We start from the raw sequence: 17,334 nt of genomic DNA on the forward strand, positions 1-17,334 counted from the left end.
TGGATGCACATGTTCCTCCTCTCCTTGGACTGTTATTTTGGCTATTCAGTTCTGAGGTGTGTACATCTGTTTGTCACCTTTATGTCTTATACCATGAGTGGGGAGTATACGTGTGATGTACAATGTCCTTAAAATCCTAAGGCTTTGGTATACTGGTCAGATGTAGGGCTACCCTAGACAGGGAATCCCTTTAGTAAAGAATACCGCAACAGTGAAGAGAAGATCTACTGTTATGGTAAGATCTTACACATCTGTACTTTCCGTCTTTTAGAGTGTGTGTGGTAGAGGCCTGTGTTTCACTGAAGTACGCCACTGAACATCTTGGCTCATATACATATAGTGACCCCCCCCCACACACATATATACAGAAGTATATTTATTTTTATAAATCCATAAAATACCTAATTTGTATGATTTTGCTGTTCATATAGCTTATAATTTTTTTTTTGCATTCCTCTATTCACAGGCATTATATCAAAAGATGTTGAACCAACTCCTGCTAAATATATAACTTCAGAACCTGGATTAGGTCTTTCTAAAGCTTTAAATGTATCTGTTTCATTGCTGACTACGTTACCCACTACTGCACCTTCTTCAAGATTTAGCTCAAGCGGTACATTTGCTACATCTAAAATGGAGGTTTCTCAGCCAATCAGTTTGAAAACTGAATCAGCTACAGTCACACATTTTTCAACATCACAGACAAGTGTAAGCACCAAAACAAGTACATCTCAAGCCAGACCTAAAATAGGTACAACAGTATCTGTTTTGTCAAATTTTACAGTGCATTCAACACTTACTCCAAGTGGGGGCTTATCAACCTTTTCCTCAAGAGTGACTACAGTAGTACCTTTTGTGTCTGAATGGCAGGCTTCATTAGAAACACCATCTACCACTTTAAGAGAGAAAAGTACAACTTCAAAAACATCACCAGGACCTACCACTCCTGAGCATATCTCTACAAGCAGTCATTCTGAAACAAGTATGTTGCACTTGCTAAGTGCAGTTACTGAAACTAGGCATGCAGTAACATCCTCTGTTACTATGTCAGAAGCTAAAACATCTATGAAAACCACAATGGAATTACTTACAACAGCTTCAGCAAGAACAACCCAAGTCAGAACCACGCCTGTGATGCCAAAGACAAGCATAGGAATACAACTTCCAGTTTCAACTGAAGTTACTAGAAAAACTACAGAGAAAACAGCTTCTTCAGCAGAGCATGCAGTTAGTTCAACTACTCAAACCACTTCAGCCATAACTACACAGTACACGGCAAAAGAAACAATTTCAGAACCATCAGCTACACTCTACCCAGTTGCATTAAAGAGCACAACAAAACCATATTCTACATTCTCGTACCGATGGGTTAATGAGAGTATGTTTCCTATTTCCTTCCTTCCTACTGCACCTGAAACAAAAACTTTTGAAGTCCCCCAAACATCACCAACAGAAAAGTTAAAAGCTTTAACAACTATTGAAAGCATTTCAGCATCTCTTTTCACTACCATGTATCCAGTAACACCAGAAAAGAAAGAGTTACAAAATATAACAACTGAACACACATTAACCACAGAGATTATGGCACCAGCATTTACCACGTCTTATATTTTTCCTTCAGGTCAACCAGCAACATCTGCTATGTTCTCTACTTTAAAAAGAGAAACTGTAGCAACATCGATATCTACTTCTGCTTTACCAGAATTAACGTGGAGTAGAACTACTATCACCCCAGCAGCTCCTGATCGTTTGTTTTTTACTAGTGAGAGACAAATGAATGTCACCAGTAGCAGAGTAGCATCAAGTTATAGTACAGCGGAGTATACAACACCATTACATGAGTCATCAGTGAGGACCACAGCCATGCCTTTAACTGCTGCTGTGTCCGGAAGAATACAGACGTCAGCAGCGACCCAGTACCCATTTTCAGAAACACCAAACATCACATTAGAAACTATTTCTTACCAGACTGTTCCATCAGCTGAAACATCAACTGTGAAAATCAAAACACAATTTTCAACTATGATTACAGGCCCAATGACAACAAATGCAACATCACACTTTCTTACATACCTACCCTTTTCGACTGTAAAAACTACAGAAATCCCCCCATCTATGTATACTGCATCCTCAGTTTTAGTAGAGGCATCAACCTTTATTGCACCTACACAGCCATTAGTAACAAGAATTACACCTCCATTATTAACAGAAAAGAAAGTATGGCCATCAGTATTTACCACTAAATATCCAGTGTTTACAAGCATAGCTGTGACAGAGATCATTCCTGCTTCATACACTGCTTACACAAGTACCACAGAGAAGACAAGCATATATTCATATCTATCCAAAGAGCCCATGACCACAACATTAATTCCAGAATCATCCAAGTCAGAATTACGTGACAGGACAGATTCAGTAAAGGAATATTCCACCGCAGCTGCTGCCACGATGAATGTAACACGGGCTACAATTCTTCCTTCTAGTCTTTATGTTAGAGCTTCAGGAACAGCAGTGTTAACGTCTGTAACAAGTAAAACCAGTTCATCGTTTTTCACAGCTGTCACTCTTCCACTATCCTCAAGGAAGATAGAATCCTCTCCAGCAAGTGTAGCACTTACTGAATATTCATTTTCCCCACATTTTACAGGGGCACAAACTATGATTTCCCCACCAGTTTCATATTCTAGCACTCCTAAAATAGAAAGTGTGACTTCCTATTCAACAAAAGAATTAACTTCTAAAAAATATACTAGTCTTCTCCCAATATTCACAAATAAAACAAAGGTATATGAAGGAATAACAAGTGCAACAATGTTGCCATCTGCAAGTGTATATGTCACAAAAACCACAGCTGTACCAAGATTTTCTGAAACTGCTGAAATAATGCAGTATTCTTCAAAACAGGCTGTATCTAAAACTCTAGGGGTAACAGACTATGGGCTTCCAAAAAACTTGACCACGCCTTTAACAACAGCAACAACAAAATACCCAAGAATTTCACAGATAGCACAGACATCCATACCTTCACATATCGTGTATCCTACTTTTGCAGAAACAGCAAAATCCACCAGTCCTTCAGAGTCCACTTCATTATCAACTTTTACTAGATTTCAAGCGTTGACAAATCTTACTGAGATTACTTCTGTTACTGCTTTCACAACTGGGTTCACAGAATTTGTAAGCCCCAATATTACACAGACAGCTATTTACACACACACAAAATATCCAACATCTAAAGTGACACTAATTCCACCTACTTTGACTACAGAAATAAAAGAAAAATGGCTGACTACAACATTGCCTTTAGCACCAACAACGCAAACAGAGACTTGGAAAACATCATCAGTAACTAAATATCTAATTATACCAATGGTTACTAATGAGACACATATAACAGTTTTACCACCTGCCATGAATGTTAGCTCCTTTGCGACAACATCAGCAGTTCTACATACTGCAGAGCAAACGGTGTTACCATATCTACATACAACACCCATTTCAGAATCTGCAAAGCCAGTTGAACTGCCTTCAACAACTAAACCAACAAAGCTTACAAGAGCAACAACAGTGTTGACCACTACTGCTATTTTCCCTCGTACTAGTTTCACTTCTGCACCAGGAATCTCAAAACCTTTAGTTTCAACCAAAGTAACCATAACTGCAGTACCACTATCTACACCACAAGAAATGATTAAAACAGTTTCAACTAGTTATCCATCATTCTTGTCTCAAACAGTACACACTACAAATGGAACAACATACTATGTTACTCCAAGGCTAAAAACAACAGCTTTAATGACACAAATAATGGAAACAGCTGCAACTTCTACACAATTAGGTGTAAGCATATTACCAAGAGTGTACAATTCAACAACGTCATTGATAAGTAAACCTCACACATCACAAACGGAAACCTTTTCCACAACCACTGTTAAAGTAGTGCAGCTTTCATCAACAGAGATTTACTCTACAAGATATCCTGTTTCATCTGAGGGAACAATAAAATCAACAGGTATTAGTTATATGACTTCATCAGGATTTTTGCCCACTAAAATAATAACCTCAACAACATTTGTCCCAGCTACAAGTACATTTCATTTAGTTACTACAACTAGTAAAGCAGCATTACTTAAAACAACATCTCCTACAACACAAAAATTTACAACTGCATATCCTGAAACAGGTCTTAGTACACTGATGATAACAGAGACTGCACGTTTCACTCCCCAGTTCATCAACACTACCTTAGTTAAAGCATTGCATACATCTGTTAGTCCATCATCGGGAGGAACAACACATTATGTGACTCTGTTAAGCTCACTTGCAACAGTTATTCCTCTGAGTACTCAAACTCAAGTTTCACTTTCACAGATGAGTGGGCCAAGTACTGCAATGGCAATTCATTCTACTCATTTAACACTGCCATCAGCAACAATGGAGATTACACCTAAGCCAGCTGAAACATTCACATCTGCTGTAACAAACAGAACAGTGTCAATTTCTACTCCTCAGTTTTCAACGCAATCAATTCTTACCGCTTTATCTACCAAAGAAAAGGCAGCATTTATAACAGAAGTTTCATCTGTTTATTTATCTGAAACTTCAACAGCTACTACCTCAAGCTCTGTATATCCATTACTCAAAACAACACCGATTACCACAACAGCAAAACCAACAGCTTTTATGTTATCATCAATTACTTCAATCCCAGTTACACCACATGAAAAAAAAGAAACAGTTACATCAGTGCAAACTGCAGCTACTACTCAAAAAGAATTGGAGACATTCCTCACAGTGACACATGTTAGCCCAATAAAAACCACCACTGGTTTATCAGTGTCAACATTGTTTTCTTCAGCTTTTTCAACACCTCTGACTACTATCACACCAGTTACCACTGGAAGAACTACAGCGTCAGTGTCTTTTTCTCCTACGTCTGTGACGACACCTTATTCAGCTAGTTTGGGAATAATTATATCGGCATCCACACCACAGCCAGAAATAAGTACAACAACAGAAATGTTTACAAAGCCATCATCATCACTACTTACTACAGGAACATTTAACAGAACACAGACAACACTAAGAGGAACAACAACGGAAGAAATGAAAGTAATTGAAATTACACATCTGACTTCACATTCAAAACCTCTGCCATCTTTCTCCCTTGTTACTGAAGGCATATCTTCAACAATGGAAATCAAAGTTTCACCAGCTGAAGAACTGACAACTGAACTTGCTCAAACTAGTGAAAATTATACGATATCCCAAACCATGTCTGCTACTACTAGAATTCTACCCAAATCTACTCAGTTTTCATCTCCATCATTTATAAGCAAAACATCTGCAGAAACTGCACTACCTGGGACATTCCTTTCGACTGAGTATATGTCTGTCCAACCTGTAAATATATCACTGCATACAATTTCACCAGCAAGTTCTCCTTCATTACCAGTAATTACAGAAGTAGCAGAAACAGAAGTTTTAACTTCACGTGCGCTTCCAAGCCAATCAACCTTTCCGTTTAAACTAGAATCCATCAACGCAACAGAATATAGAACAGCTGAGCCTACAGCAGCACCTTCTGTTACATCTGAATTGCTTTCGACTTCAGAAGGAATGTTTGTTTTTTCTCCTAGTACAGTACCATCACAAACACCTCAGACATGCACAGTAAGTAACAAGCAAATTTAATTGCATTGAGTTTCACATGGGGGAGTTTTTGGTGAATTAACTTAATTTTGATGTCTGTAAACATGCAAATAGAAAACTCTGCATTGACAGAAAAAATGACAAGGGTAACTAGAGGGCATCTGACATAACCCAATCCTCCTGTGACTGCTATAGTACTTCCATTGATTTCCTTCCATTTCTTCCAGCCTTCATTAGTCATTAATTATTAGTATTTCAATGATTTATCACTTTCAAGTGTCTGTCCTAAATCTCCCTCCACAGTTTCCATCCATGTGTGCATCTCTCTGTTCTAAACTTCAGGCGACAATTTATTCCATCTATCAGTCTCCCTTCCAGTAATACTCAGGAAGTCAAAATTGTTCCATTTTGTATTTTGTATACCAGCTTATCCGTAACTCTCAAAATTATAATGTATACTCCTTCTATAACCATTATATCTGTTTTTCTATACTGTCTCCAGAACTAGCTATAAATCATACTCCAAATACAATTAGGCCAATCATCAATACAGTAGCAAAAGGACTTGCACACCAACATGCATGTCTAATTACAAGCTGGAACAGAGAGAGAGAGAGAAAGACAGCGAGAGAGAGACAGACTTCAGGTCTTTCTCTTCTGCCATTTGTTGGAGCTACTACCCTGCATGTGCTACACAAGTTTCTTTCCCCCTTCCCTGTATCTTTTTTAGACCTGTTTAAAGGGAACTACTTCATTTCACCGTCAGAAATGTTGTTCTGTCTGATCTAACAAAGACATGCTTGCAACCAGGCAGTTGATCCTCACTTTAGACAAATAAATAATTCAACACTTCTTAAGCCTTCTAGCTTATCAGTGGGAGTGGTAAGCATTAGGTAGCCTATCTACCACAAGAGGAGTGGTTCCTGGCCCAGAAATTGTAGCTATTGGCCGTTTGGGCAGTTTTTTTTTTTCAACATTCTGGTTTAAAAGCTGCACATGCACTTGTTTCCCACCTTTCCTGTAATTAGCCTCGTCCAGATACAGAGTTGCTGTATCCAGGACTGTTGTTAAGCTTCTGAGCCCCACAAGCCTTTCTGTGTTGGAAGAAAGCCTTCTAGCTTATCAGTGGGAATGGTAAGCATTAGGTAGCCTGTCTACCATGAGAGGAGAGGTTCTTGGCCCAGAAATTGTAGTTTATTGACCATTTGGACAGTTTGTCCGTCTCTTTCAACTTTCTGGTTTAAAGGACCACATCTGCGCTTGTTTCCTATCTTTCCTGTTACTAACCTACTGGGTAGCACTAGAAAGCCTTAAACTGATACAAGTCTTCTAGCTTAGAAGAGAGACTTTGGAGTGATTAAGTATCAGTTTTCTGTACTTTCTTGCTGTACTTAACTGTTTTCTACCTAAACGCAGATTTTCCAGCATTTATTGTGATTTAAAAACTTGTTTTTCTCACATATTGTACTTATTTGACTGCCTGCACTCTTGAAAAGTTGTTTTTGTTTAAATAATTTGTTTAACTGTTGTAGGTTACACACTAAAGTGTGGTAGTCTTTTCTGATCATTTGTAGTCGTTTAAAGCTGTTTTAAGTGTATTTTTTACTGTTTTTGCCTTATCTTTTCAAAAAAAACAAAAAAACAAAAAAAATTCCTTGTTTCTCGTCTTTCTAAGTTAGTATAGTCCAGTTTTCAGGCTAGTGCTGAATTCAGGGCTGTGATACTAGTTTCTGAGTTGCCCATAACTTACTTGGATAGTAGGAAGTTTCTCTGTTCACCTGTGAGAGAGGGGAGCTTTGAGCAACCTATCTGTCCCTGGAGGAGTGGTTCCAGCCCAGAAGTTAGTAGTTTATTGGCCATTTTGGGCTAATTTCTATCTCTTTCATTTCCCTACTATAAAAACCACGTTTGCATGGTTTTGCGCACCGGGCAGTGCCAGTTAGCTACGGTTAAATTATTCCCGGCTCCACTAAGTATCCTCTTCAGTTTTTCCCTTGAAACTAGTCTAACTCTCAATCTAAGCACTCAAAAAGCATCTTACAGCCCAGCACTTGCTCAGACCTAATAGCAAGCACTAATATACCCTGACACTGATTGCCTAGCAGGGCAAGGCTCTTTATTCACCCCTCACCAAACAAGCGACTAAGCAGCTCACCCTACTATTCAGGCATGAGCAAAGGGCAACTTCAGGTGCACTCTCCAGTCCAGCTGGTGAACCTGGGTATCCTGAGGCAATGTTACAACTGCCTCATGTACACAGAGAACCCTCTCCTCCTACCACAAAACACTAACATATACGAGAGATGCAATTATACAGCCAAACTGGAAGCTAAGCTGTCTCCACCCAAGACTGGAACAGATAGTCAAGAGGAGAAGGTTAACACTTGCACCACACCTCCAACTGCACACAGACCTACTAAAATAGCACTGGCAAAAAATACACATAAATACATAGAATCATACTTGAAGACTCTAAATAAAAACCTGCAAAAGCATTAGAGACCTCCAAAGCAGACACCCAAACAACCTGCACTTCCTGTCACAAACTAGACAACACATAAAACACAAAATCAGTGTGCCGCACAATCACAGCCCTTAAGGCGAAATAACATACCTAACACACTAGTAATAGGTGACTCAATAGTGAGGCACACTGACGTCCCACTCACTAGGCTGGACAAGCAGAAGGTTACTGTTAGCTGTCTGTCGGGAGCCAGAATCTGCCACATAACACAAGCACTCAGGTCAATCCAGAACAAATACAAACATGACTGTCATTGTTCATGTTGGTGTGAATGACCTGAAACGTACCTCCCTGGACTACATGAAAAGAGACATGGAAGAGCTTTCTGATCATGAAGACCAGGCTGGTATGACCCTGACCCTGAGTAGCATCCTGCCTCAACAAGAATGATACCTCAGTATAAAGAAAAAATGATCAATTTCAACAGTTGGCTAAGCTTCTGGTGTCATTCAAAGGGGATCCAGTGTCTATCAGCCTGGGACGACATGCTCGAGAAGCCGCATTGCTTAACAAGAGACAGCTTGCACCTGTCACCTCTAGGCTTTCGAATACTGGCCAAGGCTCTTGCTGCCCCCATAGTGCCTTTTTTAGGCAAGGCTCAAAAGTCAAACCCACCTCCATAAATAGCACAATAAAAAAAAACCTGAGGATTATGCTACTCAACGCAAGGAGTTTAATTCTCAAAATGCATGCGCTCAAAGCACTCCTCAGCATGGAGAACATCGACATCTGTGCAGTAAGTGAAACCTGGTTCAAGGCTCCAGAGAGCACCCCAGCACTACCGGGCTACAACTCATACCACACGTTTCCACCACAGAACATGGACCGAAACACAAAATGAGGTGGTGTATCCATATTCATCAAGGATACCTACACCTCCAGGTTAGTGGCGCAGCATGATACCTCTGAGATCATCCATGTGCAACTAACATTGGGCAAATCTGCAATGCAAATTGTGGCCTGCTACAGATCACCCTCCATGACCCAGGACCACCACTCCACCTTTCTGGAGACACTGGAAAACATGAAGGCCCTACCGAACACCCTGATTTTGGGCAATTTCAATTACCCTACCATTCACTAGGAAAACTACTTGAGTACAAATTTCAAGGCCCAGCGCTTCGTGCAATTCATCAACTCAAACGCCCTGGGTCAGCTGGTAAACTCCCCTATCAGAGGTGAAAACATATTGGACCTGGTCATCGCCAACATGGGTGACAGGTGTTCCACACCGGAGGTCAACTCATCACTGGTTAGATCAGACCATAAAGTAATCACTCTGGATGTCCACACCCCACCACCACCCCCAACTAAGGAAACCACAGTAAAAAAACTTTTTTAAAGCAAACTTCACCTTACTTAAGACAGAGGTGGTAAGTTTCACAGCCCCCACGCCAAAGGATAACACTGCCCAAGATGTAGAAACCTTTACAAATGCACTCTATGAGCACCTACAAGGATGCATGGATCATGCCATCCCTAGCAAAACCAAGACTCACTCCTCTGAGAGAAGGAAACCAGTTTGATGGACCCCTGCAATAAATGGGCTATACAATAGAAGGAGGAAACTAGTTCAGAAAAAAAGCAAATCCCAAGTAGGAAAGACATCCCTGATCAGTATCAGTAAAAAACTAAGTTCCTCATGAAATCATCCAAGGCTAACTTTGAAAGAAAAATAGCCAAGGATTCAAAAGATAACCACAAAGCCTTCTTTAGCTATGTTAAGAATCTAAGTGGCAACTCACAGATATGCACTGAACTAGTGCAAAATAGCACAAAATATACTGAACCTTCTGATATTGCCAACATCCTGGCAGATAGATTCAGTGCAAACTTCACCACCCTCTCACCTCCAAAAGGGCCCAAATCAATATCGCGGAAGTGTAGTGTCTCAAAAATCACAGACGCACAGGTGAAAACAGCCCTTTCAAAAGCCAAAAACACAGCGTCAATGGGACCAGATGGTGTCCCAGGCTGCGTCTTGCACAAACTACAGAACAAACTAACACCCTACCTAAACACGCTGTTCAACCTCAGCCTCTCCACAGGCTATGTGCTCATAGAATGGAGCACAGCAATGGTTATTCCTCTCCACAAAGGAGGGGCCACAACTGACCCTGGTAACTATCGCCCCATAAGCCTGACTAGCCTAGTCTGCAAGGCTATGGAGCGCATCATCATGGAACTCATTAACAGAGACATTGGGAACCACCAAACACTTAACCCGACCCAGTTCGGCTTTGTTAAGGGCAGATCATGCCTACTAAACCTGGTTGACTTCTTCGAGACAGTCACCAAGGCCATAGATGAGGGAAAAGTGGTTCACACAGCCTACCTTGACCTCGCCAAGGCTTTCAACACCATTCCCCACTCGGGTATTACAGAAAAACTCACCAGCCTGAACATAAACCCCTACGTCATGAGATAGGCTTCCAACTGGCTTACAGACAGAACTCACATGGTAAGAATAGCGGGCTGCAGGTCCGACTCTATACCAGTCACAAGTGGTGTCCCGCAAGGCTCGGTCCTGGGACCCCTAATGTTCGGCATATACTTCTTAGAAATACAGGCAAACACAGGAGGACTACGGCTAACCAAGTTCACTGATGACTGCAAACTGGGAGCCATAATTGGCTCTCTGGCTGATACGAACATCCCCCAAAAGGGCCTTACTGAGATGGACACCTGGTGTCAAAGTCAGGGCCTCAAGCTAAATGCCAAAAAATGCATAGTCAAAACACCCACGAATTACCACATAGGTGGCAGCCTCCTTAATACACAAGAGGTAATAAGAGATCTGGGGACCCAGGTAGATAGTAATCTCGCCTTTGACAATCATATTGCCAAAGTAGTTAGGAAATCCTTCTATGTAGCCCATCTAATTACTAAAGGGTTCACATCTAGAAATAAAGAGGTTATAGTGCCCCTTTACTCATCACTCATTAGACCCATCATAGAGTACAATGCCACATTTGGGATGTACCTCACAAGACACTTCCAACAGCTGGAAAGACCACAAAAGTACCTCACCAAGAGGATTACTGGCCTCAAACATATGTCCTATGCAGCCCGACTGAAAAAACTTTGGCTGTACTCAGTGGCATATTGCTTACTTAGAGGTGCCTGACTTACAAAGCCATGTCCAACTCAGAATTGATGGACATGATCCACCTAACGAAATCCAAGTCACTGGGAGCCATGCGCTCTAGTGAGCTAAACCTCACCACAACAATAAATAGAACATGCTGGAGGGATAGATTTCTGTCACAGAGACTCCCCATGCTTTGGAACAAAATTCCAAATTACATCAGGCAGAGCTCCTCACTAACACTCTTCAAGATAAACCTTGACGAGTGGATGGGTAACAGAAAATACACCCCTGGGATCACTTCATTGGCTCTGCTTGACAGAGGATCAGTTAATTAATCAATGGGGCAGCGAAAGCTGACACACTCTGGCTAGGCTTATAAATTCCCTTGGGCAGATAGCCTAGTACCTACCTATGGACCTATGAACTAAAGAACAAACATTTTGCAAGATGACTATGTCCCCTGCACCGCCAGTGTGTGGTTTGTCCTATATCTAGATATAACACTTCCAAGGTCACACCATCCTGGAAAAAATGGATTTAATGCACATCTCTTTTGCCTAACTTGGTCTGACTGCTGGGATTCCTACATTATCAGTGAAGCAAGGAACATGAAGTGACCATTAATCAAACAGAATTTGTCAAAAGTCCTAATAAGTGACTATGTACAATATAGGCAAAAAAAATAAATAAATAATTGAGAGCTGCCACATCACCCTGGAAACCTTGACTGCTGTAAACCCCTGACCATGAGGAGGACCTGAATAAACGCCATGGCCATATGCCCAAAACAAAATAGGGGTAAAGTTAATCAGGGAAGTGACATAGACTTAGTCACAATGGGCAGAAAATAATTAAGTAAATAATTAGGGATCATAATATTGGACATGACCTCAAGTAATGTCCTACTTAAAAAAAAAAGAAAATAAAATCACCTACAGTAAATCTTGAGACACCAACTTTACTATCCACGGGTAACATAGCAGCACTATGCTAATGAGCAGCTGGTGGGAAACTTCCAGAATTACATACTTCAGCTTTAAGTGCAGCTCACACTGTATGCTGAAGTCTTATACAGTGTATTCTGTCTCTCAGTGGTTTTTTTTTGCCATTATTGTACAGAGTTACTGAACAGGACTGTATAGAGTGGACACATAGGAAGCCATGACTGTGGACTGTGGCAATAATATAAATATATCTGTGTGTGTGTGTGTGTGTGTGTGTGTGTGTATATATATATAAATATATATATATATATATATATATATATATATATATATATATATATATACATATATATATATATATATATATATATGGTTCTACCTGAGATAGTCGGCACTCCAGAACACCGACAAGCGAATCGCGAGCGCCAGAAGATCGACAATGCAGAAGACCGATGCGACGGATTAAAACACCGACACCGAGGATGCCGACATGGGAAAAGGCTGCGTAAGTATGCGGTAGTGACGGACGTTAGGCGAGTAAGGTAAGTGTGGATATTGATGGTCTGAGGGATAGGGGTGGGTTAAGTGAGTTAGGGTCAGTCTTGTGGGTTAGGTAAGTGTGTGGTAGTGATAGTCTTTGGGTTAGGGGCGGGTTAAGTGAGTTAGGGTTAGAGCGGGTTAGGTAAGTGTCTTGATAGTGATAGTGTTTGGGTTAGGGGGGTTAAGTGAGTTAGGGTTAGGGAGTGGGTTAGGTAAGTGTCTTGATAGTGATAGTCTTTGGGTTAGGGGGGGTTAAGTGAGTTAGGGTTAGAGCGGGTTAGCTGAGTATGTGATAGTAGCGGACCTTAGGGTTAGGGTTTGGGTAAGGGTTGTAGATAGTTGTGTATGTGAGGTTTAGTGTGGGTTTGTAGGGATTTTGGTGTGCTTGTGTTGTGTGTGTGGTTTTTGGACAGGGGATGTGTTTTGTTTGTTGATTGTTGTTATTGTGGTGTGTGCAGTATATGCGGTTTTGTGTTTGTGTACCGTCGGTTATTTCGTTGTCGGGCATGTGAGGTTTCTTGTTTCTGCACTGTCGATTATGTGGTGACAGTGATTGTGTTGTCGGTATTCTGGGGTTTCGATTATGTCAGGTAGAACCATATATATATATATATATATATATATATATATATATATATATATATATACATTTACACACGTGTATGTGTCTGTGTTTGCATGGATATAGCTATATAGATACAGAAAGATAAATGGATATGCTAGGCATGTAGTGACAGAAACCTTATATCAGGGAATACAAATGGGGAGCAGCACCACAGTAAAAGTCCCCCTCCCCCACTTATCAGTTACTTTTTTTTAAATTAAATATAGTCAGTGGGATCTTTTGCTCACTTCGTTCGGCATCTGTAAATGGTGTGCCCTTTTAATGAAATCAGCTATCCTGCATTTTGCTATTCAGTCTAAGAAACTCTTTTAGTTATCTATAACCCATTATATAAAAAAATAGTTTCTAAAGTCTAAGTTATAAATGGCCCTTACCCCTCGTATAACTTTACATTTTCTTATTAGCTCATTTCCTTCATATCATGTCCATTATTTTTCCTTCCTTCCTTCTTTAGTGGAAATAGGTCTTCATACTACTTTTTATAAATCTATCTATTCCCTAGGACTGTGACATGATCTTCACACCAATTAGCTTCTCAGTTTGGATGTTTTTCCAAAACCGCAATAGCTTTCCCTCCAAGCTCCATTTCATGAATTTCGCCATCATATAAATCAGGTTTCTATGTGTGTATTTCCCCTATCATGGTTGTGGCTCTTTCATTGTATAGTGGTACCACTGTAACTTTCCTCCATTTCTCATTTATTTTAACACTGGTTAGAGGTCTGTTAAATAGTTCCATAATGACCCATCAGTATTCCAGCCAGGTTTTTAAGAATCCTTGGAGGTATAGCTTATGATTACAGAGCCTTTTTTTCTTTTAAGGCCTGCAGTCCTTTTCTCATCTGACTCTATATATCTTTTCATATATTGATTCTCCACCCATATTGTAATGTGTTATTCTTTTAAAATTATTAAGAAGGCAATTTAATAATCATTAGCTATTTCTGTTTATTCTTTCTTTCTTTGAGTGGACTTCTTTGTACCCTCTAATTTGCTCATCTTCATTTTTCCTTTGGCTCTGAAGAAACCTTTAGTTATCATCTTCAGACCATTAGCTAATATCATCTTTGTATTTCCCTTGGATGATTTACCTCTTTGCATGTTTCTTTTTTGTGGCTATTTAACACTGAATGCAGTTTGTTTTCTAATCGGTTATTGTTTCCCTGACTTCATACTTAGCCATGATGACTTGTTCCTTCTCATGCCATGTCTCATTTTTGCCTAATATGTGCCCAAGTTTATTCTCAATACACTTCGCCACATTTCATTTAGCCCTTTTATTTTGAACTCCTGATGTCCATAGCCCTTTATGCCTGTCCTCTAACTTCCTACAGTTTGCTGCCCTATAGTCTGATATCTTATGCCTGTTATCAGGACCCCTCACTTAAGCACTAGCAAAGAACCATAGTATTGAAAGGCTATTATTGACCATCTGGGCCTCTACCATCTGTAGCCATCATTTTTGCATAGTGCTGTGGCAGTCATCTTCAGGTTCTCAATCCTTGTAACTTTCTGTACTAGATGTGTGAATTTCTGTTTGACCACTGCCCCCAACAAGACATGTAGTTTTCTTACCCCCATTCTAATATCCCATTATCATAAACCTTATATTAACTATTCTATATTTTATGTTTTTATTCTTTCTCTAAACTGTACAGTTTCCTTTCATAATAAGTCATTTAGCTCATAAACATTGTTTGCTCCCAAGCATTTCCATCTTTACCCTTGCACTCTGACTGTCAAACATTAAGCTATGTAGGCTATTTCACCTTACATTCTTTTCTATTTGGCATTTTCTTCTACTTCTTTTCTATATTTTGCAGCATCTTGCATTTTAACTGCTATCTGACATGTACCACTACCTATATTTTCCACCAACTTGCATTTCATCTCCTATATGAAATATACCACAACCGCTATCTTCCCTACCCTTTGTTTTGTGATTTCCACATAGCTTGGAACAACCATATATATGTCCTATTTGCATTTATCCAATTTCAGGTTTTATTTACCTTTGTTACACCATTTTCTTCTATGGGCACCAGATTACCTAATCTTGTGCTACTGCTGATCGTAACATTCCATCTTAGTGGTTTCTGCGGGTGTATATTGTGTTATTGAACCTTTACAAGTTCGAACGTCATATGGTTGACACCATATGATCGAACTTTTAAAAGTTTGAACGTTTCAATGGAGATCTCCATACAGTGTGGAATGGGAATATTTCCCTTTCCTGTACTGCAGTGTGATCTCGGAGTTGACATATTTAAAGAGTGGGGGTGTGGGAGGTTCAGGGTGGCTTGCCCCCATGCTTAAAATAGTCAGGTTGGTTTTGCTGTTGTTTATTTTTTTATTTATTTTTTTTAGCTTTTCGAACTTTTAAAAGTTCGGTCATATGGCTTCAACCATATGATGTTCAAACTTTTAAAAGTTCGATAATGTAATATACACCCAGTTTCTGATTGAGTTCTCTCTTGCCCTTGTTGCTTATGTGCCCTTCTTCTGCTGCTATCATTCTTACCCTGTTATTTTATTCTTTGTTATTATAATTTCTAAGTTTAGAAATAGTATCATTTTTGTATCCTTCCATCCCATCATTCAACATCAGTATCACTTCTAGGATAAGTGGAAGCTTGACTCTGGCATATGGTTCATACATGTGTGTATCTTTCATAGCAACCTACTGTGATTCCCCCATTCCCCAGCCAACAATTGAAGTGCTTTGCTCAGTCTATAATATCCCTGTTGGCCTTAGATGCAAATATAGTTTTGGAAATTGCTCCCATGCTGTCAGCTCCTCTGGGCTTTTCAATTTGTTCCTTAATCCTCCTGATTATTTCTCTGCTGGATCATTTTATACCCATGTAGGCCCCAGTCTGTGTGCACTTCCTATATCTTGTTACTGCTATGGTTTCTAGTGTATACACTGACTAGACTCCTCTTGTGTATCCTTCTGTGCCACTAATGTTGATTGCACTTTTTCTTTTTTTATCTGTTTAACATAATAAGACCTCAGGGCAAAGTCTCCCTTTTTGATTAAGTGATTTACTCAGAATCACACAACAGGCAAATGAAGGTGGAATGAATTAAACCTTTAGATTACAGGAAGCAGCTCCTTAATGGCCTTAATCTCCTGCATTAACAACGAGATAATTTACCACTACCCCTACGGAAGTGACAAGAGTATTTACCTAAACTTTAAAATAGTTTCTAAACTTTTAATTTGTAAGACAAGGAAATTTGCAATGTCCTGTTTGTGAATTCACTGAAGCATGCTGACACTAAAAGTTTCAGTGGCTGTGTTTTACTGTGTTCATTTTTTCAACAGCATTGCACAGCTTTGCTCTTGTCTAAGCAGAGCTGCACTTCGCTGCTTGTTTGTCCTGATATTTTAAGGGATTTAACTATCTTGATTCCACTATACCTGGGAAATAAATGTTTAAATCATATCTGGGCATTTTATGTTTTACAGTATTATTGGGTGCTATATCTTATAAAGCTTTAGAACAGTTTATGCACTTTAACTTGTGAAAGAAGGGAAGTGTGCAGGGGCCTATTAGAGTATATGTTGAAGCTTGCTGACATTAAGAGTTCAAAGTGATAGTTTGTGGTTTTCTGTGTGTTTTATTTTCAGCAGGCCCTCTAACCACCTTATTCATTTATGTTAGCCTAATTCTACTCTTAACCATAATCTTACACATTACATTCCCAAAAATCTTTCCATAACAATACCATGGCTAAGACAACACTTGATCTTGGTTTTGTAAATGTAGACTAATGATACAGGTATTTTTTAATGGGAGAGAAGTATTACATTTTTTTTATTCGCTCTTAGCAGTGTTTCACTGTTTTGTGATTTTCTCTCTCTCTCTTTTTGGCCATTTGCGGTTTGTTTTGAGTTTTCAAACTTTCATGATAGAATTGTATATATGTATATGTATATATATATATATATATA

The 17,334-nt window shown here is 39.6% G+C and overlaps 1 protein-coding gene across 2 annotated transcripts in view; it reads left to right on the forward strand.

The window, feature by feature from the left end:
- The window catches only part of OTOG (otogelin), a 2,079,396-nt gene that overhangs the window by 1,660,634 nt on the left and 401,428 nt on the right, over positions 1-17,334 (forward strand). For both annotated transcript variants that reach the window (XM_044082876.1, XM_044082877.1), the window contains exon 36: positions 467-5,673. In XM_044082876.1, coding sequence (XP_043938811.1) covers positions 467-5,673 — 5,207 coding nt within the window. The remainder of the gene's footprint in view (positions 1-466; positions 5,674-17,334) is intronic.

The sequence above is a fragment of the Protopterus annectens genome, chromosome 9.part0 (genome assembly GCF_019279795.1).
Source record: "Protopterus annectens isolate FY-2018-M chromosome 9.part0, PAN1.0, whole genome shotgun sequence".
Taxonomy (NCBI): domain Eukaryota; kingdom Metazoa; phylum Chordata; order Ceratodontiformes; family Protopteridae; genus Protopterus; species Protopterus annectens.